Below are 26339 nucleotides of genomic sequence, written 5' to 3' on the forward strand. Positions count from 1 at the left end.
TTGCATTGTTGTTGTTGACCATTAAACCAAGTTAAATCTACAGTATGGCTACTGTCTTACTAAGTACTTTTGGGGAGTGGTGGTTCAAACTGCATATAGTGTCAAATAGTAGCAATGGCAATTGAAAGTAAAAATACTGTTCTTGTAAACCTATTGTTGACAGCATTCCAATGTAAGACTCTGAGTAGTCATGAGAATTTAGTTGCTTGGAAATTTGGTTTTGATTACTCTTTTTTAAGCTTATTGCAGATTATGCAATAAAGTTAACTACATGTTATTATGAGTGAATGAAGCATGTTAGTCTTCTCTTCTCCCTTCCCTTCCCAGCAGATAGTTGGGAAAAACAGAAAGAAAAAGATATAAGCAGCTTCAGAAACTAGAAAATACAACCTGATCTGATATACGATATGTAAGACCAATATGAGATTTGTGAATTTACATACCTCATTAAATTCCCGCACTCATTTTCCACTATTAAACATGGCACCCAATGAAAAGTAGAGATGGGTTCCTGATTTCCCAAGCTATTTCTCCCAAGCTATTTTTCTCCCTGTGTGGTTTAGTTCTAGTTTCAGAGCCTGACTGGGAATAAAAACAGCTGGGATGAAGCAATTTCTGATAGGGAAAGATTCAGTATCTCCTTTCACCCACCATGCAGAGATGTATATTGCTTCTTGTCCCTCACCCTTGAAGGACACAAGGGATCCAGGCTTGGTGCACTCAATTAAGCACAACAAGAATGAGAGGGAAAGAACCTAAGTTTTATTCTTCAAAAATAGTTGGATCACAAGCAAAAGGGAAATAGACCTAAAACAATGGTGAAGTTCCCTTTAATTCCTTTGATGACCAGGTTACAATCACAGACACTCACTGGATTGAAATTTCTGCCTTGGATGCTGATTAGTACATTTGAATTCTGGTGGTACAGTGGTACCTCGCTTCATGAACTTAATTCGTTCCATGATTCTGGTCGCGAACTGAGTCAAATTTCCCCATAAGGCTCAATGTAAATAAGGCTAATCTGTTCTGAACCACAACTTTATGTTATATATAAAGGATGGCATATAAAAGTTTTTAAAAATGTCTTTTTTTTTTAAACCATAAAAATGTGAACCATGTCCACAGGCTGCAGGCCAAGCTGCAGCCAACTCACTGAGCCCAGGGGCAGTCGGTCCAAGTGGGAGCGGGGCCATGGCTCCCACGCCTCTGCCGTAGCCTTCTCAGGGCAAGCTGCTGCCACCATTGAGAAGCCACCATGCTTCTTCCTCCCGTGGCAGGGAGAGGTGGAAGACACCCTGTTTAGCCGGCCACAGCCCCATCCCTTGCCTCGGCCTGAGGAAAGCAGCCATTACCCCCCTCCTTGCGGCCCTCTCCCAGCCAGGGGAGCCGTCCCGCACCCAGCTCCCCCTCCCCCTCCCGGAGCCGGGCAAGTGCCTGCAAGGGGACCTTCCTCTGGCTCAGAAGCAGGGCAGTGGCGAGGAGTTGGGAAGGCCTCAACTGAGGCAAGAGTGCCCTCATGGCTCCCTTGTGTATTGTGCTCCCTTTTGACGGGCAGCACAGCGTCATCTAGGGCTTCTCCTGCAGCCCGAGAGAGCTGAAGATGGCCGCAGTCATGTTCATCACCCGATGCAGAGTTCGCGAGTGGAAGCAAAATTTTGCCAAACTTTCTGTTCGCAAACCAAACTGTTTATGAACAGAAGCATTCGTGAACCGAGGTATTACTTACTCTTTCTTCTCCTCCCTCCTCCCTGGGAGGTTGAGGCTTGGAGCAGCAAGGGATTTTGCAATCCTGGTCTCTGACTTGGCTCCAATTGCTTCAGCATTGCAGGAGAATTGACTAGGCTGTGTTTAATGCCAGCCAGCCAGGCATGTCCTGCACCCTTAACTGAAGAATTGCTAGCAACTGGTGTCTTTTAAAAATATTTTTATTAATTTTCAATCCAATATACAACCAAACCAGCACTACATCTTAAATAACAACATATAGAATTAAATATACAATTAAAATAGTTCTTAAAAATACTGTGCCCCCCACCACTAGGACCATAGGATACATGTTACAGAGAGAGAACTTATTCAAAATTTCTTTGGAAGGACATTTCGCCCTTCTAAATGTGCAATGATTCTTTTGATGGTTCAAATCCTTTCCCTTTTAAAACACATACACATAAATGTGCACCAAATCTCATTATACTTATTTTTCTTTATATGCCCTTTTCTCACTTTAATATCACATTATTATTAACTTATCATTAATAGTTATATTCCAAATTTCTGTATACCAATCATACAATTGGTAATCATATATTACTTTCCAATTCTTAGCTATGATTAATCTTATAGCTATTATTAAATTTATTAATTCCTTATCATTCCAATTCCATTGTTTCTTATCAAATATTGAAAATAATGCAATCTCAGGGCATATTTCTATATTTAAATTTAGTATTTTACTACATTAAAGACCTCTTTCCAAAATTTCATATTCTCATTTCTACCACATATGGAAATATGTACCTACTCCATGAACTTATCCTCAACATAAATTATAATAATTGTTATCTATACAATTCAGTTTCACTGGAGTTAGGCACTACTTCCATAGAATTGTATAAAAATTCCCTTTATTCCTACTGACATACATTTTAATATCCTCTTCACCCAAACATTTTCCCAATCTTCATTACTAACATTCTTCCTCAGATCTGCTTCCCAAGTTGCTTTCAATGAATCATATTTTCTTCTTCTAACAATATCTTATAAATTTTACTTACTATCCCTTTCATCTGCATATTCTCTTATTCTTCCTTTTCTATAATCATACCCTCAGATTTTGTATAATCCCTGCATCAGTCTCTTTTCCTCTCTTCTTTTTCCATTCTTTAGTTCAACATTCAAATTGAATCACATTATACCAAATTATTATCTCCTTTCCTCATATTGCTTTCATCTCCACATTTTATCTAGCCAAACTTATAATGTAATTATTTGCTTATTCTTTAATATTTTCCTTAAAACCTCTCTCAGATTTGATGGAAACCCTTCTAATTCAATAATTTGACATAATGGTGAGACTGAAGACATTTTTCCCTATATTTATTCCAAATATGTAAAGTATTTTTAAGAAAAGGATTTTCTGACTTGCCATTCTTTTATCTGCTATCTTAATTGGTAACATCATAAATAAAAAAAAATCTTAGGCAATATTTTCATTTTACATAAGCCTATTCTACAAACCAAGATAATCCAATCTTCTTTACCTTGTTTTTAATTTATTTAAATTGTTATTTATTTAAACATTCTAACTCGAAATACTTGGTAACTCCAGATACTTAATTTTAAATTTACTCTTTTTTCCTCTTCTTTATCACTATTACATAACATCATCTCTGATTTATCCTTAAACCTGCTATCTCTTCATTTTCTAGGACTAATCAAACCTGATCCATAGCTTCTAATGGATCCCTTATTGATAACAGTATCATCAGCAAATAAGCTAGCCTTAATCTCATTCTCAAAACCTATAGTTTTTATTATATTATCATTCCTAATACTCTTTGCTAGTAGTTCTATGCCTAAAGCAAACAATATTGGAGAAAGGGGACATCCTTGTCTAGTACCTCAGCCTAGGGATATTTGCTCATTTACACCATCATTTACTATAACTTCCGCTATATTACCTGAATAGAATTGCTCTGTTTCACCTTTAAATCACTTTTCCACAGTTTCCTTAATCCCCAAACAATCCTTTGGGAATAACTAAGTATCCCACTGGGGTCCTTTATCTTGGGATTCTATGCTGCCTATCTGTGTCCTTAGCTAGGCTGCACTCACCCCGCCCCCCAAGTACACAGTCTGTTTTTTAGTGAACATTGAGTAAAATACTTATAAAGGATTTAGGGGAAAAATAGAGTAGGAAAAAAGGATGCTTAGATTCTGGGCACAAGGCAGTAAATCTGTACAAAGGACAAACAAAAGAAAAAAAAGCTTGCCTAGCTAGCACAACTCTGTGCTAGGCTGCCTGCCTGCCTGGTCCCCTCAAACTTCAATATGGCTGTGGCAAAATTTTCCTGGTATCTCAAGGGAATAATGTCTTCCCTTGCACCCTTTGGTTAAAGAATAGCAGCACTTGAGTGCCTATAGTAAAGAAACCTCGGGCAATTTAAATTGGGCCTACCTCAAGCTTCCACGCTTCCAGGGAGATTTATTCCTGATGCCCATGTCAGAAAAGTCTCCCACACTTCCTTTCTCAGTAGAATATATCTCTTTTGGCATCGCCCCCACAACTCCAAAGCAAGGGGAAAATTTCAGAAAAATTTCTTGTTTGCATCTGCTGATTGCCCAGTAATAACTCCTCTGCAGCCCTGAGATGGAGTCTCAGAGATTTCTTCAGGCATTTGGACAATTTACTACTTGAATAGATTGGCTAAGTGGCAGTGCTCAGCCTAAAGATGACCTCAGCCAGGTAAATGCATAAGAAAAGGAAGGGTCCTGTCTCCTGAAGCAGGGTAAAAGCATAGGCTGAGCAAGCAACTCCAGGCTAACACCCATTCCTATCCTTCTCCCTACTGTAAGTTTTCTTCCAGGTAACAGGATGGCACTGAAGTTGGATGCATTTGTTATTCTTGTTAGGACACAATCTTATGTGTGCTTAGATAGGAAAAAAGTTATATTAACATGCCATCTGGGGAGTGTTTGCAGTAGTATGGTTTTTTTTTTTTGTCTAAGCATGCATAGGATTGTGCCCTTAGTGACTGTTTTGGAAATCCAACAGAAAATACATCAAGCTTCCACCCTCATCACCCCATAAAAAGATGGCCAGGATTGTGTGTTTGTATCAAAATAGAGAATCTCTGCCTCCAAGCTTCCATCCAGGTATAGGAAAAGGTTAGGGTGTGACCAGAAAAACCAGAAAGCGTAGGTACAATCAAAATAAAAATTTATTCAGTCATACAGGATATTCACGCAGCATGTAGGTAGTTACTGAAGGGACTTACAAAGATGGGAGTCTGTACAAGATACTTTTATAATCCATCAGTTACATACACAGTTTGGGGGAGGAGGATTATGTAGGTAGTTTGCTAGGAGCACATAAGAGTAAACAGAGTTGACTAGATTAAAACAATACAACACAAAAAGAAGAATCTTCAGGACAGTATTAGCATGTTTGTGTGCCTCCAATGGAAGACCTTTCAAGAAAAGCATATTACCATATCTAAGGTGTACGGGAGGTATACGAAAAAAGCAAGTAATTACCTTAAAAGTCTAAAGCTGTTTGTACAATGGAAGGCTTTTAAACAACCATATTATGGTAGCACTTTCGTTTATTTTGTCTTGACTAAGAGACAATCCTGTTGCCCATATTAGTTTATACTTCCATGGTCCTATTGAACTTTTTCTACCCACCCCTCACCCCCGGATGGAAGCGTTAGCAATAGAAAACAATTGAGGAATCCAGAATTTTATCATAGAGACCCCAAATTATATGGTTGTAGCAAAGGCAGACATTCATCTTTTTTGACCCGAAGGCTTATCTTGTATGGAAAATATGACCAATGAATAATATTTCCCGTTTTAAAACAAAGAATCGCATTGCTAATACCAACTCTCTATATAATTGGGGAAGATGTTGCCGACCGTTGCTTCCAAAATTCCCGCCACGAAATGCAAAGGTCAGTCGAGCGATATTGTCCAGTCAGACCCCGTTCAAGGCCCATTCATGCATTGACTTGCCCGCAAGCACTTCGAAATGTCCAAAATATCACATTTTCCAACAATAAAAATGAACTGACGAAAGAGCAGAGTAAATTCCTGTATTTGCTGCTACCTTTGTCTAATGGTGAGAGAGGAAGAGAGAATAGTGCCTCAGATCCCCGCTCTACCCTCACTTTCTAAGAAAGGCTTTCGATTCCACGGCAGCACCCACGAACACACCTGAAAGTAGAGAATCGCCAGCCAAGGCCTTCCGCTTCGCACAGGATGTGACGCCAGCCCTTCGCTCTCTGTTCCCATTTCCTGTGCCGGCCTCGCTGTTTGTTGTGTTTACCATGGTGGCTAGTAGGACACTGGGCGAAAGTGGCGGGGGTGGTGCGGCCGCCGCCGCCATGGACTACTCGGTACACGAGGCTTGGAATGAGGCCACCAACGTGTACCTGCTGGCGGTGCTGGCCAGCCTGGCCCTCCTGGTGTACGCACGCAGGTGGGAGATCGCTAACCAAGGCAGTTAATAGCAGCATGTAGCGACTGTCTTTTAGATAGTGTTTTTAAAAGTGCCTCACGTGCGTTACAGCACCTCTGTCAGGTAGGTCGGTGTAACTTCCCCGTATTCCATATGCAGGGCTGAGGCAGAGTGGCATGATGAAGCGCACCTGGTGAATGTGTGGCTGAAGAGAGATTTAAACTAGGCAATCCTGAACTGTGATTTGTAGCTTTCTTCTTTTTGGCGGTACTTTATGTCAGGGCGGGATAACCCAAAGCTTCTGTCAGGTTGATTGCATGGCAGAACTGGAGATTATGATAGTTACAGCATCATCAGCATAAATGATTATTCTTTATAGAGTAATATAAGAGGGCAGAACATAGTTCTGAGTTTAGTGTCCAGAATTATATGCATAACATCTTTCTATGTTCTGTAAGTAACTAATCTTTTCCTGTCTCTACTGGGTAGTTTTTAATGCCTCAGTCTTAACAGCACTTGCATACTTCCTGTTCCCTTGGTCTGCAGCTCACATTTCTCTGGAGACAGGTATTTCATTATTGGCTATGCCTATAGGCCCACTGTAATAAAGAATTTTATACTTATACTGTCCTAATTTTCAGTAGTTCTGTTTTCCTATAGGGCTCACCCAGTTCTCTCAGAGGATTCTTATCTAGTCAGTATAACTTTAGAGCCTGTAGCTCCTATCTCTATATTTATAAGCAAAAGGGAGAAAAAACCTCTTCCAATTTCCCTTTTAATCCAAGGATTAAAAGGGAAATTCAAACCTAGATTAGGAGTGCTGAAAGGTCAACAGGGAAACATACTATCCAGCCAGAATAAATAATACTGATATTGGATACAACCCAGTATTTTTAATTATGTTTTTAGTTAAAAGTAACAAAACATTACCTTGGCTATTGTAATTTTATGGTGTGTGTTATACATTTTTAAAACAAGACTTTATGAGAGAAAGCTGAATAAAAAGTATGAGTAATAATAAAATATGGAATTATGAAGAAAAGGAAATTATTTATGTACTACTTTTAGACTTTTCAAAGTGTATCACATCTATTATCTTACTTTAATCTGCACAACAGCCATATAACATAGGTGAAATTATTATCTCTTAAGTGTATGGAGGAAGAACTGAGGCTGAATACATGTGGCTTCTCTGAGTTCCATTACCGAACTCATGGGTTTGTTGGAAGAGGAAAAAGGAATGTATACAAATCTAATAAAACAATAACAAATAAATATATAGTTGAGGGGAAATTTCTGGCTTCCTGTTTTCCAAGCCTAGATACTGATGTATTATGGTATGTCAGGTCTTGTTCTTGAAGGTTTCAGAAAACAGATGCAGTGCCTGTGAAAAACTTCAGTAACTACTTTCAGTGACACTCAAGCAGTAGAGAGTGCACATTCATAGCGTTACTGTAAATGCATCCACATCATAGCATAACACCTTCCCCTGCTTCAGCAGCTAGCTTCCATGTGGAGAGGTACTGTGCATCCAGCTTCTACCTTTGAATTCTGGCTTCATCCCCAAGCTTCCACACATTGGGCTCGTCATTCTGTCATTTTGGAGATTGTATCCCAGTATTGCTTTTCCTACTCTTTTATTGACTATGAAGGCCACTCCATTTCCTCTGAGGGTTTCTTGCCCACAGTAGTATACCTCATGGTTGTCCAAATTAAATTCACCCATTCCCGTCCATTTTAGTCCACTGATTCCTAAGATGTTGATATTCAATCTTTTCATCTCATGTTTCACCACGTCCAGCTAACCTTGATTCATAGATCTTACATTCCAGGTTCCTATGGAGTATAGATTTTACAGCATCAGACTTTCCTTTCACCACCAGATACAGTGGTAACTCAGCTCACGAATGCCTCAATTCACAACCAAATCGGATCGTGAACAGAACATCCTGAAAAATTTTGCCTCAGGTCACGAACTCCGCGTTGGGTGACAATCGCACCCATCTCCTCCCCCACTGAGTATGCCTATGATCACGCCCGTCTCCCCATGAACACACCCACAATTGTGCCCGCCTTTCCTTCAGCGCACCTGTGATCACGCCTGCCTCCCCCCAAGTGCACCCATGATCACGCCCGCCCCTCTCCCAGTGCACCCATTTCAAATGTTTGTGATTAAAAAAAAAATAGTTACAGACAGATTAACCTTATTTACATTGAACCTTATGGGGAAATTTGATTTGGCTCACAACCAATTTGGGTCACGACCAGAGTCTTGGAATGGATTACATTCATTAGCCAAGGTACTACTGTGCATCCACAACTGAGTCTCCTTTTGGCTTTGACCCAGTCACTTCATTTCTGGTGCTATTAGTACTGGCCCTCCGGTCTTCCCCATTAGCACATTCGACACATTCCAACCTGAGGGGCTCATCTTCCAGCATCATTTCTTTTTGCCTTTTGGTACTGTCCATGGGGTTTTCCTCCTTCATGATCACTGCCTTGTCATGGTGAAGGGGCTTGCATAGCTCAATGAAGCTATGAGCTATGCCCTGCAGGGGCACCCAGGACGGACAGGTCATAGCAGAGAGCTCTGACAAAATGTGATCCACTGGAAAAGGAAATGGCAACCCACTCCAGTACCTTTGCCATGAAAACCCCATGGACAGTACCAAAAGTACCAAAAGGCAAAAAGATATGACGCCGGAAGATGAGCCCCTCAGGTTGGAAGGTGTCCAATATGCTACTGGGGAAGAGCAGAGGACTAGTACTAGTAGCACCAGAAAGAATGAAGTGACTGGGTCAAAGCTGAAAGGACACTCAGTTGCAGATGTATCTGGTGGTGAAAGGAGAGTTCGATGCTATAAAGATCTATACTTCATAGGAACCTGGAATGTAAGATCCATGAATCAAGGCAAGCTAGATGTAGTCAAACAAGAGATGACAAGACTGAACATCAACATCTTAGGAATCGGAGAACTAAAATGGACAGGAATGGGTGAATTTAATTCAGATGACCATCAGGTATACTACTGCGGGCAAGAATCCCTCAGAAGAAATGAAGTGGCCTTCATAGTAAATAAAAGAGTAGGAACAGCAGTACTGGGGATACAGTCTCCAGAATGATCTCAGTTCAAATCCAAGGCAAACCATTCAACATCACAGTAGTCCAAGTCTATGCCCCAACCACTGGTGCTGAAGAGGCTGAAGTTGACCAGTTCTATGAAGGCCTACAACACCTAGAATTAACACCAAATAATGATATTCTTATCATCATGGAGGATTGGAATGCTAAAGTAGGAGGTCAAAAGATAACCGGAACAACAGGCAAATTTGGCCTTGGAGTACAAAATGAAGCAGGGCACAGGCTGTGAGAATTTTGTCAAGAGAATACAATGGTCATAACAAACACTCTTTTCCAACAACCCAAGAGATGACTCTACGCATGGACATCACCAGACGGTCAACACAGAAGTCAGATTGACTATGTACTCTGCAGCCAAAGTTGGAGAAGCTCTATACAGTCAGTAAAAACTAGACCAGGAGCCGACTGTGGCTCAGATCATGAGCTTCTTTTTGCAAAATTTAGGCTTAAATTGAAGAAAGTAGGGAAAAGCACTAGGTATGACCTAAATCATATCCCTGATGAATATACTGTAGAGGTGACAAATAGATTTAAACAATTAGATCTGATAGACAGAGTACCTGAAGAACTATGGACAGAGATTCGCAACACTGTACAAGAGGTAGCAACTAAAACCATCCCAAAGAAAAAGAAATGCAAGAAAGCAAAATGGCTGAGGAAGCTTTACAAATAGCTAGGGAAAGAAGGGAAGTGAAAGGCAAGGGAGAAAGAGATAGATACGAATACACCCAACTGAATGCAGAATTCCAGGGAATAGCTAGAAGAAATAAGAATGCCTTCTTAAATGAACAATGCAAAGAAATAGAAGAAAACAATAGAATAGGGAGGACCAGAGATCTCTTCAAGAAAACTGGAGATACGAAGGGAACGTTTCATGCAAAGATGGGCATGATAAAGGACCAAAATGGCAGGGACCTAACAGAGGCAGAAGAGATTAAGAAGAGGTGGCAAGATTACACAGAAGAACGATACAAGAAAGAGCTTAACGTCCCTGATAACCACGAAGGGGTGGTCACTGACCTCAAGCCAGACATCCTGGAATGTGAAGTCAAATGGGCCTTAGGAAGTCTGAGCAACAACAAAGCTAGTGGAGGAGACAATATTCCAGCTGAGCTATTCAAAATCTTAAAAGACGATGCAGTAAAAGTGCTACACTCAATATGCCAGCAAACTTGGAAAACTCAACAGTGGCCACAGGATTGGAAAAGGTCAGTTTACATTCTGATCCCAAAGAAGGGCAATGCGAAAGAATGTTCAAACTACCGCACCATTGCACTCATTTCACATGCCAGCAAAGTTATGCTCAAAATCCTACAAGCTAGGCTCCAGCAGTATGTGGACCGAGAACTACCAGAAGTACAGGCAAGAGGGAGAGGAACTAGACATCAAATTGCCAACATACACTGGATCATGGAGAAGGCTAGGGAGTTCCGGAAAAACATCTGCTTCATTGACTATGCTAAAGCCTTTGATTGTGTGGATGACAACAAATTGTGACAAGTTCTTAAAGAGATGGGAGTACCAGACCATCTAATTTGTCTCTTGAGAAACCTATAAGTGTGTCAAGAAGCAGAGAGAACTGGCCAAAGAAAGGGACGGCAGAGGATGAGGTGGCTAGATGGAGTCACTGAAGCAGTTGGTGTGCGCTTAAGTGGATTCCGGGGGATGATGGTGGACAGGAAGGCCTGGAAGAATGTTGTCCATGAGGTCTCAATGGGTCAGATGCAACTTTGTGACTAACAACAACAACATGGGGTTTTCATGGCAAGGATACTGGAGTGGGTTGCCATTTCCTTCTCTAGTGGATCGGCTTTTGTCAGATCTCTCTGCTATGACCTGTCCATCTTGGGTGCCCCTGCAGAGCGTAGCTCATAGCTTCATTGAGCTACAGAAGCCCCTTCACCACAACAAGGCAGTCCATGAAGGGGAATTTATTTATTTATTTATTTATTTGGGGAACTTCTATGCTGCCCCATTCGCCGAAGCCTCGGGGCAGCTCACAACCCCTCGGGGCGGCTCACAATCTTTGTGCTATGCGCCTTAATATGTTGGTAGAACATCCCAATTCCCTTTTCCTGCAGATTGGGCCCTCATTCACTGGTGACTGCTTGTAAGTGAAGTAGTGGAAATAATACATCTGTTGATAGATTATTTTTGTTTATCTTAATTTTTTGTGTTTCAGAAATAAAAGGAAGATCATGAGGATTTTTGCACTACCTCCAACTGTAGAGATACCAGCTGAACCAAATTTTTATGACAGTATGAAAAAAGTTCGTCTACGACAGCAGTTAGAGATGTATTCAATTGGTAAATATATTTTCAAGCTTATAAAAAAATTAAACTGCCAGTATCATAATTCCATTACACCAATCTATGACGTGACCACACTTGGAATACTATATTCTGTTCTGGTCACTGCATATCAAAGGAGATAGTGTAGAGTTAGGAAAAGTGCAAAAAAGGGCAACTAAAGTGATCAAAAGGCTGGAGCAATTTTCCTGTGAAGGAAGATTATAATGTCTAGTTGAGAAAAAAGGCAAGTAAGGGAGGTCATGATAGAAGTAATGCATGGTGTGGAGAAAGTAGATAGCGAAGTCTTTTCCATACTATTAGAATCAGGAGTCATCCCATAAAGCTGTCTAGTGGGAGATTCAGAGCAGATAAAATGTATTTCATATAGTGTATGGACTATGAAATTCAGTATGGAATTCACTAGATGTAGTGATTATCACTAATTTCAGTGACTTTTAAAAGGAATTGGGTAATTTCATGAGGGATGGGGCTACCAGTTGGCTACTAGTCATGATGGCTAGTTACCTTCAGTTTCAGTATGATGGGATTACAAGCAGGAGGGTTTTGCTTCATTTATTACAGTCACAGTCCAGCAAATTAATAAGAACAAGAACAGAAACAATTAAAACAAATAGAACTGAATACAATTTATGCAATATCTTCACTTAGCATTTTTCTTATTTGCATTAGAGTCATACAAATTATTAACCTTTTTAGTAACATAAGATACATCCATTAAACAGACTGATACCAGTGTGGGAAGAAATCTGTTATTAATGAAATCTGTTATTAACTCTCCCCTGCACAGGATTTTCTCCCTCCTACATGGGACATTTCATGAAAAATGTCTAAATATTGGTAGAGAATATACTATCCAGCATACCATCTTGATCAAGATAGAAACTGCCATTCTTACTTAGTAACATCTGCTTATTTAAAGACACAGGGGTGACCCTGGCTTATTAGTTTCCAGAATCCTTCCAGTCAGCAGTGCTCAGTTTTACTTTATTAATATTAGGTTTAATTCTTCCTTGGACTAGAGATCTATCATTTTAAATTATTCACCCTGCCCTGGTTTCTTACCCATACAAACTGGGAAGAGTACTTAAATAGTGATGAGACCAATACATTTTCAATAGATTTAACTTTCAATAGTTACCTCATATGGGAAATAGGCTCAGCAACCTACAAGTTTGGAGGGTCTTATTATCTTCATGTCATGTCATAGACTTTCCAATCTACCTATCTGGCCTGTGTAGAAACAGAATGCTGGACTAAATTCGGCATCATTCTTGGCAAGGTGTATATCCCATTTTAAATGCAGTTTAGTACCTGAATATATCTCAAATATAGACTCCAATTAGAATCTTGATAATAGCTGTGTCTGAAATAGGTACTGCATATTGTGGTACTAGCAAAAAAAATTGTGGTATTTTGAAACTCATCACAGGAAAAATGCTCCAAATACTTCTATGTTTAAAAAAGTGTAGCTCCTTTCTCATCTTGCATATTATAAAGAGTTACAGGAGGAATGAACAATTCAAAATTGTAGTATTGTGGAATATCACAGATAAGGTAGTGTAGTATGTTCATAACAGAGAGCTTTGACTGTGGGGTGGTATAGAAATAACATGGGTAATAAATTTAATTAGATGTTGTGCCTCGAATTGTTGTGCTGTTGAATCTTGACATGTACTTTGCCAAAATTTGTAGTAGGCTCTGAACATGTTCCCATTTTCTTTTTTGTTAGTAATCCTGAGCACCAGTTTTTGATGGAAAGGATATCAATCAATAAATATATAGATTTTGGCACAAGACATAGTCTTTTTCGACCAGAAATGGTCACCCCTCCACATTTCTCTATGATCCAGGGCTTAAAGCTTTAAAGCTTTGCACCAGAGCATGTCAAAGTCCCTTTATAAGGTTCAGGATGCAAGATTATGATGTTTCCCTTTATAAGCTTGAAGTGCTTGATCCTGCCTAATCTTGGAAGGTAAGCAGGGTTGGGCCTGGTTGAAATATGGATGGGTGACTTAAATGTTGTGAAGCACCCAGAGATGTTTGGCTACATTTATAATTTATAATTATAATCCAATGTGGCTGTTACATTGGACAGCCAAAATATGGGACATCCAACAGAAGGCAAGAAATGTACAGAGGCAAGGATTGTTACTACAAGTACTAAATAGTGTGCTAAGAGTTGCTGTTACTATTAAAAGGGAACATTTACCACTTGTCATCTAAGGCAAATTTTGCTGCTAAAATGTACACATAGAAAATAGTTACGCTTGTATTTTAGTTTATCTTGCGGATAAATATAGGCTTGAAGTTGGTGCCATATTATTTTTCTGATAATATGGTACCAAGTAGGTACCATATGATCAGAAAAAAAATCTGGTAATAGATAGCAGGCCTATCCATGTTAATTTCAGAGTAAGTCACACATGGTTCACTGGAGCTTATTTTGTATTAAGTATGTTTGGGATAGTAGTGTAATATATCTCAATCATTTTTTTCTAGCAAGGAAATATGACCAGCAGCAACAACCACAGAAACAGACTGATAGTGTACAGCTTTTGATGGAATGAAGACTTAATTCTGAAATCAAGAAACAGTGCTGAGGATGCCAGAGCTTTTGGGATGTAGTCACTTTCAATGCAACTTTAATTTGTTACAGTCATTTTACTCTGCAGTGATTCCATACAGTATTTCTTGACAAACAGGCCTTGCGTACATCTAGGGAATGTTCTTTGAAACCTGAAATATGAATGGGGCTCATGCATATTGGTTCTGTTTTTTAGTTTGTATTACAGGGTTTTCCCCCCCCAGTAAAACCAGGAGCTTACAGTATCATTGAGATGTTCATTGTGGGTATTGTAGTTATCCCCATTGCTGGTTTCAAGAAAGGTATGAGACATGGGACATGGTATGTGGGCACTAAAGTAAACTTTTTTTGGTTAAGAGGCTCAGAGAGGCATATCTTCTAAACATTAGCACATAGAAGAAAAAACAGTGATATGCCTAATAGCCCATCACACCAGTGAAATAAGCCTGAATACCTGCAGTTATTTTCAAGTATAGATGCCACAGGACATGGATATTTTTATTTACCCATTTAATTCCCCCCCTCCCCTGATGCTTTTCTGTCTAATTTATTCTTAAAAGTCAGAATATTTTTAGTTAAGGCTACTTGGGACTATTGAACCCAGTGGAACTAAGTTGTTAAGACTGAGTATTGGTGCCTAAGTAGCTTGTTATTCATAATCCTAAGCAAAAATATAATGAAAATGTTCAGGAAATCTCCAATTAATGAAGTTTACAGTAGAGCTGTTTTTCCCTGGCTTTCTAAGTGATACCATAATGGGATTTAAAAACAAGGTTTTAGAATGCAGGACAAGAGTTTAGTGTATACTGCTAGAACTATTTAGAAAAGAGATCCATATTAATGGCCAGTTATAGTTTATTAGTTTACAGATATTCTATAAACTCATGTGGAATTATAAAATGATCACTAAGTTGTATGTAGGTGCTTAAATATTTGAAGAAATGTTAAAAACCTGTTTGATTCAAGCATTTTTGAAACTAATATTTGATTGATTAAGCAAGCAACCTTATGGCTGTTAGGTGATGTCTGAGGGACCATGAGACCATTTGGATTCCATGATTCAGGTTTGGAAACAGTGCCCTGACCTCAGACTGGAGAAGCAAAGAATGGGCCCCTCTGCTTTCTCCCCTTGCAGTTGGTGTGGAAAGAACTGTGCTGGGTGTCCTTTGACATTGGCCTTGGACGGGAAGGAAAAGGAGGCATCTTGGCATGTGGGAGAGGAAACTGGAGAGGCCATGATATGAGCTGTGCTGAAGTTTCCTTTGTTATACCTTTGAAATGCCTGAAACTCCCCTGCAAAAATGCAGGATACAAGGATGGGAAGGTTAAATTTGTCTTCTCTGCTCCTCCCACTCTTAGGGAATGAATGTAACCCTATGAGTTCAGGGTTTTACAGTCACTGAGGGTACAACCCATAGGACTGAGCCTTTAATTATAAGTTGCTTTCCTAATAATGTATTATACTTCCAACTGTAGGTTAAAGTAAATAAAACAATTGCATAGATTTCTGCCTAGTATTAAATAGCTAGTTCTGACATATCATTTTCCTGTGTATGACCTGTTTCTCCTGAATTGTCCTGTGCTTAAATGCTTGTGGAGACGTTTTTGATTTTTCAAGTCTGTGAGGAAAGTAAGTTAAACTTTAGCAGTTTAAGGACTGATGCTTGTATCACATTGGGATAGGGGGTTTTTGTAGATGCAAGAGTTGTCCTCCGATCTACATATGTAGATACAATATTATGTGAGCTTAAAAGTACATGCATCTTGGCTGCCACAACTTCTGTGATTACATAGTAACAACATATTTAAGTGATACATATGAAGTTCTCATGCTGTATGTGTCTGAAGAATAAAAGTACATCAATTTTTAATTTCTGTGAGTTTAGGACTGTATAGTATGGTAATGAATCCTCAATATCTTTGGACTGTTCAATATTGCTATGAATATCTGTTCTTGGTAACTGAACTATAGTGTGCCCCTTGTAAAATGCTACTGCAGCTCCTGCACATAAAATGTTCATATTATTTTTAATAATAGTACAAAATACATTTAAATATAATTTAAGTTGAATCTGTGTGACACTTATTTTCCCATTTCAGTGAGGAACTAAAGTATTTGTATAACTTTATTTCTTTAGAAGCACACTCAACTTTATTTTCATTGCTGACACCCTTTGTGTCATCTGGACCTGTTGTATCATCTGGACCTCGCTCTAGAATTCCCACATGGTAGGACTGGTTTTCTGAAACTGAGAATCAGTGGTCTTTTCTGTTCTAGCATTTCCATGTTGTGGCTTCTCTGGTCATCTGATTGCCTTTTTTACCATTGTTGATATGGAAACATAGAGTTCCCCATGAGTCAGCATTTCCAGCCTTTGATGTCTACTGTCCCCTAGCAATAGATGCATCATTACCCTTTTTTTTCTTATTGGCTGAACAATATGTTCATTTTCCAGTTTATCCTAAGAAATGAAAACAGCATGAAAATGCAAGAAGGGAGAAATGGAAATGGCAAGGAAACTGTTTTCATTTAATAAAATTGGTGATGGGGTGGGCTGGAACTGAGGAAAAGCAACACAGGCATGCAGGTATACTTGGGAGGGAGAATCTGCCTCATGGTCACAATGGACTAATCAGCAAGAGAGTGCTGTTTGTTGTGCAAATCCAACCCATGTGTGCAGGGAGGGAAGTTGAAAATGGGGCTGAGGACATGGATGGGAAAACTACTAGATTAAGATGCGGGGTAGGATAGAAGAGTATGACCAGAAATATGAGTGTGTTGAAGACTGTGCACTGTATTTGAGAAGGAGCTCTTGATCCAGTTTGCCTGATCAAAACAAGCCACAATAGCTTTAACATGGTAGATTGTGAACTGCAGTGCATGCTAGATGTGGTTCTTTGCTGCGGCTTGCCATGTTATCTGAAGCTGAATGACATGACTTGTATGGCTATTTAACTCTCCAATAAGCCATGCTGCCTGGTTCAGATGACACAATAAGCCTTGACCAATGATTATGCAAAGTGAGTCTGCCATACATTGTAACTCACAACAAGTTATGCTGGCTTGTTTTGCACATATCAACTGCTCCACTGAGTCAGGAGAGGGAGGAGTGATAATGTTTCAAAGGGAATCAAGAAAGAAGGGTGGAAAGGAAATCTGCTTCAGTGGGAAGCTGGATATGGGATTATAGAGGGTATTGTGCCCTGTTGAACATCCTCAACGTGTAGAAATCAAGAAGATTTTGTATTTGATAGCACCTGTTCCCTGTAATAATGAGCTCAAATCCACAAATAGCGGATTTGTGCTTTGGAAGCAAAATGGGACAATCCACAAGGAAGAGGGAAAATATAATTGTAGGGAAACATGAAATGAAGCAGTATCACTTCCTAAATTATCTCCTCCCTGGGGCCAAGAAAAGGTAAATGACACTTATATGTATAATAGCATGCATGGATGGACTGTACTGGATGTCATGCCTCACCCTGCTTCCATGCTACACTCACACTGCATGAGTGCAGGTTTGCTGGTGCCCCTCACAAATGAGTGGATTGTCAAATCTACTGCCCCCCTCCCCAATGTCGACACATCGTGCCATAGCTGCTATTCCTCCAGGCTCTGAAGGCTTTGAAAGTGGAATACTCAATAGTCCACATAAGCAAAAGTCCTTTACTTGCAGTTGGCTGCAGAAGATTGTCAAATGGGCATGAGGCATCTCTGAGCCTAGCCTTTAGCAATGAAATTATCCCATTTTCAGGTTTGGCAGAAAGAGCAAAGAAATAAGATGACAGGTGTCCAGGTTTGGGATTTTATGCAACCTTGTTGCAGGTAATTTCTATATTGCAATGCAAAGTGACTGAGAAAGTTGCTTATGGTACCCTGCAATGTAATCCATGATTAATTGGGTTGGGGGGATTGTGGGGGTGTTTTTAAGTGTTTTTAATGTGTTTTTAGTTTATTTTAATGGATTCATCTTCAGCTTTGACTATGGGGTTGCCTGAGGAGCGCATGGGCATTGGGGTGGTTACGGGCAATGGACGTTATGGCATTGGGGGTTTAATGAGTCCGCATAGGAGGGACAGATGGTTAACACCTGTTCCTCTTTCTGGTTATTCCCCCAGCCGGAGGGTTCCAGGTAGGCTTGTCAACCACCCCCTGGGCCTGTTGGTGCTGTTGCTTAATGCCAGGTTGGTCCATAATAAGTCATCACTCATCCATGATCTGATCATGAATGAGGGGGCCGACCTGGCTTGCATTACAGAGACCTGGGTGGGAGGGGGGGATGTCTCCCTCTCTCATCTGTGCCCACCCGGGTATCAGGTCCAGCACCGACCTTGCCTGGAGGGGAGGGGAGGGGGGTCGCTTTGGTTTACCGAGCCTCTATTTCCCTCACGGGGCTTCCTGTTCTCTTGAGGCCGGGTCTAGAGTGCCTCTACTTGGTGTTGGGTGACTGAGCCAGATTGGGGATTTTGTTGGTGTACCATGCACCCTTTTGCCCAACAGACTCCCTACCTGAGCTGATGGAGATTGTCTTGGATTTGGTGTTGAAGACTCCCAGGATGCTGGTCCTGGGGGACTTCAATCTCCACGCCAAGACGGTTCTGACCGGGGTGGCTCAGGACTTCATGGCCTCCATGATGGCCATGGGGCTGTCTCAACATGTCACTGGCCCAACCCACAAATGTGGACACACTCTGGACCTGGTTTTCTTGACAGGGCAGGAAGAGGGGGATCTGAGGGTGAGGAACTTGTGTCTGACACTCCTGTCATGGTCAGATCACTTCCTCGTGAGGTTTGAGCTCGAGAGCGACCTTTCCCTCTGTCAGGGTGCGGACCCGATTGTGTTGGTCCGCCACCGGAGCTGGATGGATCTGGATAGATTCCTGAAGGCCCTGGGGGAATTCCCGGTTGATAAGGCTGGTGCTCCTGTCGATGCCTTGGTCGAACTGTGGAATGGGGAAATGACCAGGGCTATTGACACGATCGCTCCTAAGCATCCTCTCCCACCTGGCAGAGCCCGTTCATCCCCCTGGTATACACCTGAATTGCGGGAGATGAAGCGGGTTGGGAGACGTCTAGAGTGTAGGTGGAGGAAATCACAGGATGAATCTGACTGAACACACTTAAGAGCCCATTATCGGGCCTATGCTGTGGCGGTGAGGATGGCGAAAAAGAAATTATTCTCCGCTTCCATTGCCTCCTCACAATGCGGTCCAGCGGAGCTCTTTCGGGTGGTACAGGGGCTGGTTCACCCAGACCCCAAGAAAGATCTTGTGCCACCCTTGACGGCCCACTGTGATGACTTTGCCAAGCATTTCAAGGAGAAAATCGCTCAGATTCGTCACGAGCTGGATTCCACTAGTGACTCAGAACCTTCTGGGGAGGTGCCAAAGTTGCCATCAGGTCCAAAATTGATGGATGAGTTTCAGTTGTTGCGTCCTGATGATGTGGACAAGGTGCTTGGACAAGTACGTCCCACCACCTGCTTACTGGACCCTTGCCCATCTTGGCTACTTAACAAAGCCAAGGACGGGATAGGGGCCTGGATCCTGGAGGTTGTCAACCCCTTTTAAAGGAGGTGGTAGTCCGGCCAGTCCTAAAGAAGGCATCCCTGGATCCAGAGATGGCTGCCAATTATAGACTGGTGGCCAACATCCCGTTCTTGGGCAAGGTGTTAGAACGGGTGGTGGCAGGACAACTCTGAGCACTCTTGGATGAGACTGGTTATCTGGACCCATTTCAGTCCGGCTTCATACCCGGGTATGGTACTGAATCTGCCTTGGTCGCCCTGTATGATGACCTGTGCAGGGAGAGAGAGAGGGGGAGTGCGTCCCTGTTGGTTCTCCTGGACCTCTCAGCAACTTTTGATACCATCGACCATGGTATCCTTCTGGATAGGCTAGCGGGATTAGGAGTTGGAGGCACTGCTTTGCAGTGGTTCCGCTCCTATCTCAATAGCCGATTCCAGAAGGTGGTGCTGGGGGACTATGGCTCTGCACCATGGCAGTTATGCCATGGAGTTCCGCAGGGGTCCATTTTGTCCCCCTTGCTATTCAACATCTACATGAAACCGCTGGGAGAGGTCATTAGGAGGTGTGGGCTGCAGAATTATCAGTACGCTGATGATACCCAGCTCTACCTCTCGTTTTCAACTAATCCAGGTGAGGCAGTGGCTGTGCTGAACCAGTGCCTGGCCGAGGTAATGGACTGGATGAGGGCCAATAAACTGAAGCTCAATTCAGACAAGACGGAGGTCCTGTTGGTAGGTGGTTTGGGCGTCAGGGTAGGAGACCTGGACCTTGTCCTGAATGGAGTTGCACTCACTCTTAGGAATAGGGTTCGCAGCTTGGGAGTGCTCCTCGACCCAGAGCTGTCATTAGAAGCTCAGGTGACGGCGGTGGCAAGGAGCACTTTCCTTCAGCTTCGGCTGATCCATCAGCTGCGTCCCTACCTGGAGAACGATTGCCTGGCAACAGTGACACATGCATTGGTAACTTCCCGATTAGACTTCTGTAACGCACTCTACGTGGGGCTGCCCTTGAAGACAGTCTGGATACTTCAGATGGTGCAAAACAGAGCTGCCAGGTTGCTGATGGGGACTGGGCGTTGTTCTCATAGAACCCCAGTTCTCCATCAGCTTCACTGGCTTCCCATTGAAGTCCGGGCCCGATTCAAGGTGCTGGTTATCACCTATAAAGCCCTCAACGGCTTGGGACCTGGTTATCCAAAGGAGCGCTTGCATCCATATATGCCCTCCCACCCCTTGAGGTCAGCGGCAGAGGCCCTTCTCTGGGAACCGTCCGTGAAAGATATTAGGAGGGTGAGTACCCAGAGGAGGGTCTTCTCTGCGGTGGCACCCCACCTATGAAATGCACTCCCCACAGAGGTCCGCCTGGCCCCGTTGTTATTTATTTTTCGGCGCCAGGCCAAGACCATTTTATTTAAAAGTTCTTTTAATTGTTAATTATTGATTATATGTATTGGGTTTTATGCTTGTGCCAAGATGTTTCCGGTCTTTTAGGTTAATTATATGATTGTTTATTTTGTAAGCCGCCCCGAGGCTTTTTGAGAATGGGGCGGCATAGAACTATTCTAAATAAATAAATAAAATAATTCTGTAAGTTAGATACAGTGGTGAGGTGGGTTTGGATTTTCACATTATCCCCCGTTCAAGTAACTCCATACATTTTAGTAAAGTTACCTGTGTCTATCCATATCTGACACTGAGCTGCACGCAGAAGGTTGTTGTTTCATTGACTTTAAGGTACACAAGTTCCACTTTTAAAATTTCCACCCAAACTAAGATCCAAGGAACAACTTTCTTACTACCTTTTTTCCGAAGGGGAAACCTGCTTTCCAGTGGAAACTCTAATCGTCATAGAATTCAACTGATAATTATCACTTCCGGTATGGAAATAAACGGGAAACTACCAAAACCGGAAGTATGGGCTGTGTTTTACGTGCCATTTCCCCATCTCTGTGGTATGCTCGCCTCTTCGTTTTACTTCCGGTGCTGGGGTCTTTAATTTTATTTTGATATGCATCCGGGTCCTGCCGGCGTGGTTGGCGGTTGTTGAGCAGAGCGGGTAGGCGAAGGCGCCCGGTGGAGCGCGTGGCCGGACGGTGAGTGAACTGCCGGGCGGGCGGGCGCGCGAGCGTGAAGGAGGATTCGCCTTCCTCGTTTTCGTTCCTCCTGGTGCCGTCAGTGCAAGAAGGCGGGCGGAATACTTTCCTCGGGTGACTCAGAGTTCGTCTTCGTTGTCCTGGTCACGGTGACCCAAAGTCACGCGGAGTGGTCGGGCGCCTGTTCTCTGCGGTCATTGCCCGGATCCCGTCTTCTGTAGGGGCCCCTGTTTCTTTTGATCGGAACGCCTGGTGACTGGCGTTTGCTTTCCCATCGGCGATTTAGTCATGTGGGGGGGAGGCAGAAGTTGGACAGGATGGAGGCTGCGAAACCAGACCGCCAACTCCCGGCGAGGTGAAAGGGGTTAAGGGAATGCCAGTGCAGTGCTTCAGCGCGTTCAAACACGCTCTGCATATGCAAAGTATGCCCGTGATGTTGGGAAGGGCCAGTGGATATTGGGTGCAATACTGAATACAGAAATGGGGAAGTGCTGTGGGAAACCAGGCTTTGCTATTTGTCTTCCCATTCCTCTTAGGGCATAAGAGAACCGAAAGGTTCAGAAGGGCGGGGAAATTGCTCTGCGTGTTGGTTATCCGTTGGTTAAGGCGACCGCATTTTGTAATCCGCTTAATTTGCTCTGGTGGAGTGAACGGCGAGTCTCTTTCCTTTACCATTAGGAGATCAGTTGATAACTTTTTGTCCGTTTACTGTGTTTTTCCTTGCTAGTAAGTGCGCGTGCGCGTGCGTGTAGCTTTTGCTCTTCTCCCCTCTTTGCTCGACAAGTTTAGTTCTTGGCTTTCTTTAATTTGATTTTACCTATCTTGTGTCTTGTCTTGAGCTTCAACTGTTAGTTTATAGTGCAACCTGAAGGGGAGTCATACAGTGCTTTTTTTTGTTAAGTGGAGAGAAATTGAGAAGCGAAAGTTGTATGTATGTAATAGAAAATTAAGTGGGATGTAAGGAATGCAGGTCAGAGTTTTGGTCTGCACTTGACACCTTTTCCTGATAATAACAATCTTACTATTGGGTCTTAGGCATGTTTGCTTGGAAAGAAATCAAGAAGTTCCTCAGTGAATTCAGTGAGGCTTATACTTTAACTATGATTAGATTTACGAAACAGCCTTATTCTGGACTCTTCCTCCCCTTCCCCATAAGGCAATCTGCCAGCATTTGTTGTAAAAATATACCTATCTTATGGCACCTAAACCAGAAAGTGAGCATGCCTAAACCTTTTCTGGCCCTCTCAGCTACAGGAAAACATTGGTTTTGCTAATGAAAACATTTTGTTTCCTTGTTATGTGACTGGATAGGTACAAAATGCTGCTCCTAAGGACCAATCTGGATGTTATGCTAGCTGGTGAATGCATTTAAAATGCATGACTTTAAAAAGGGGTGGGATGCAATCGTGATTGTTGCATAGGGTCCTTAACGTATTGCCCCTACATGTTGTCTAATCAGAATTCCCCTTCCTTGCTATTTGCAATAGGAGGACAGTTCTTATTGGCATAGCTTATATCAGTGGTTTTCAACCACTTGTCCACAAACCTGTACCGGTCTGCCAGAGATTCCTGCCTGTCTGGGTGGGGGGGGGGGGGCATCCCGCTCACTGCAGACTGATGTGAGAGCTGGCTGTGCTCCACCATCTCTTCCTCAGTTGGTATCATATTTGTGAGCTTTGTGCTGGTGCTGTCCGGGAGGGGAGAGATGTCTTTTTGTTTCTGCCTCAGTGGTCCTTGAGGTGGTTTTCCTGTTTTCACTGGTCCCCAGCTGTGGAAAGGTTGAAAATCACTGGGTTTATATGACTCAGCCCACAGGGGAGAGGTGTTAAAGCCCCCCATGTTACAATCTCCATGCCATTTCCCCATGTATACCAGAACAGTCCTGTGTGTCAGGGCAAGCCATGTGACTAACAACATCCCTTTTAGTTTGATTTCAAAACTAATATGCAAAGAAGGTCAGTAGAATTGTTGCTCTTGATGAGTTCCTCTTAAGGTTCCTGCTTTGTATCCTTGAAGTATACATCAAATAAAGAAGTAAGGATATTCATTTGGCTGGCAGTTCTTCCATTCCCTATGCCAAAACTCTGCTTCATGTAGTTACAGCCAAAGCCTTTATACTTTAAATGAGTTTCATCTAATACATTTGGGTTAGGTCTTGAAAATTGCCATTGTATAAATCAGGGCTGTGGAGTCAGTACATAAAACCTTTGACACCAGCCCTGACTTTGACTCTTCAATTTATAATGCCTTCAACTCCAATTCCTTTATTTATATATCAGTAAATATATATTTCCTTTATTGATTGAAAGCACTCAACCTACTAAACACTGCAAGTGTCTTTTTAAATTTGATGCTCTTGAAGGTGCATTTTTATCCAACTACAAAAATTATTTTTTGCAACACTTGCCTTTTCACAATCATTCTCTTTTATAATACATAGAAACATAGAAACAGAGTGAGTCAGAAGGAGCCTCCTGGGCCATCTAGTCTGACCCCCGGCTCCAGCCGGCTCTGCTCATAATATATTGACACTCATAATATTTCCCATTTGTTGTTATTGTAATGTTTTCAAAAACATCTGACTTTGTTGACACTTTTTTGCCATTGTAAATTTTTCATGGGGTGCCACTTTCACTAATATATGTTGTTAAAATATATCCTGAAAAATTTCCTGAAATCCTGTAAATGTAACCTGAAAAAAGGGTTAATCAAATTATTACTTGCAAAAGAAGAAATTTTAACATTATATCACAATGTAAATTTATTAGGAGTTGGAGTCAGCACATTTTTCCAGATCTAGCAACCCAAGAATTGCTTCTGACTCCATGACTCCAACTCCATAGCCCTGGTATAGATGTTGGCGGACATCTTTGACATTAGGGAAAATGAGACACACCTGAAATATGAGCATTTAGAAATTCATGCTGTATCAGAAACTATTGCAGAGGGCAAAAAGTCAACAGTTGCTTCTTAAGAAGCAAATTGGAATGGCCATTTAACAGACATCTAAGAGAATGTTAGGTTTGTGATTGAAATTAATAATATACACACATTAATAAAGGTAGCTATCTACATACTGTGAATGGATTGTGGTGAACCTTGGCACTGCCAGAACGAGGCATTAAGTTTTGCTTCCAATATTCTGTTACTGTGATTTGTTTTATGCAAATCAGGAAATCACAGTTAAAGGTAATTCTGACTAATTTCAAGCAGGGTGGATTTGATTTAAGTCATGAATTAAATCATTACTTGTTAAGACTAGATTGAAATCATGGGTTTCTACATAATTTACATGCATGCTTGCCTTACCCATAGGTAGAGGAATTGTGTATGTGTGTGGAACACTGAATTAAATACTTGCTTTTTCTTATTAATACCTGTGGATATAGTCTGCTTTCAACTGAAGAAATTGATCAGAGCTGTAGTTACAAATGTTTGATTAGCAGGTCCTATATTTGGCATTCTGTTTAGGTTTTGTTTATCGAGGTTATTGTGGGTAATCTAATAAATAGCATGCACAGATGCTCTGCCACAAAGCTTTCAAGTCTTACTTTCTCTTCCATTTAATAGAGTTTACTTTAATAAAGCTATTTCTGGAACCAGCATGATGACAATCTTTGACCCATTGGGTGCCATTATGTAGTAGCAATTAAGCTCTGGTACACTTGATGTCTTTTAAAATTATTTTTATATTTATAAATAAAAGGGAAGAAAAGCAAGAAAAAGTAACATGAAAAAGAAAAAGATACTGAGGAACCTTTCACAAAAATGACATAGTACTGAATGCAAGAAGTTACACAAAAAGTTAATTATTACTTCTATCAATTTTATAACTATAGTTTTGACTTACTAATAGTTGGTTAATTCAAAAGAAAAAAACCTTTGACATGGATATCAAGTAAAAAGTAATTCAAACCCACCAGCAATTAATAATTCTTTTCCCCCAGGTAAAATAATATCATAATTTAAAAGTTTCATAAATCAAATATATCAATTTGATCATTGTATACTTAATACTAAAATACTTTCCATTCTTTTTAGATCTATTTTAAGTGGTTGGAAAGCATTTATATGGCAGTTATGCTTCACTAAGAATGTCTATAGGTTCTGTTTTTTTCTCTCAATAACTAAATAAAAGTACATATAGTAGGCTTTCCATTTAACATAAAGTTCATTAACTGGTCTTTTACATATAGTTGGTTAGTAAATAGATATCATTACATACATTCTATTTTTTCTCTTATTAGGTTATATATGCATAGGAAACCTTCCATTTATCATTAAATTCTTTAACCAGTCTTCTATTTATATAACTGGTTAATTTTCCCATTACTGCATATTCTGCTAATTTGTTTTTCCAGTCTTCACTAGAAAAATAGAAACAGAGGGAGCCAGAAAGGGTCTCCCGGGCCATCTAGTCTGACCTCCGGCACCAGCCGGCTCCGCTCACGACATGCCCACCATGTGGACGTCCAGCCTATCCTTGAACACCCACACCGAT

General features: G+C 41.3%; 1 protein-coding gene across 2 annotated transcripts in view; it reads left to right on the forward strand.

The window, feature by feature from the left end:
* The first annotated feature begins 6033 nt into the window (after positions 1 to 6033).
* SMIM19 (small integral membrane protein 19) overlaps positions 6034 to 26339 on the forward strand; it is a 37922-nt gene continuing 17616 nt past the window's right edge. The window contains exons 1-4 of one of the 2 annotated variants that reach the window (XM_044447252.1): positions 6034 to 6199; positions 11503 to 11627; positions 13363 to 13605; positions 14133 to 14203. In XM_044447252.1, the coding sequence (XP_044303187.1) occupies positions 6048 to 6199; positions 11503 to 11627; positions 13363 to 13385 (300 nt within the window). In that variant the 5' untranslated portion in view covers positions 6034 to 6047 and the 3' untranslated portion in view covers positions 13386 to 13605; positions 14133 to 14203. Of the gene's footprint in view, positions 6200 to 11502; positions 11628 to 13362; positions 13606 to 14132; positions 16447 to 26339 lie in introns of those variants that run through there. The other variant, XM_044447251.1, reaches the window with a different exon arrangement.

Source organism: Varanus komodoensis, unplaced genomic scaffold, assembly GCF_004798865.1.
Source record: "Varanus komodoensis strain SLA01 unplaced genomic scaffold, ASM479886v1 scaffold51, whole genome shotgun sequence".
NCBI classification, from domain to species: domain Eukaryota; kingdom Metazoa; phylum Chordata; class Lepidosauria; order Squamata; family Varanidae; genus Varanus; species Varanus komodoensis.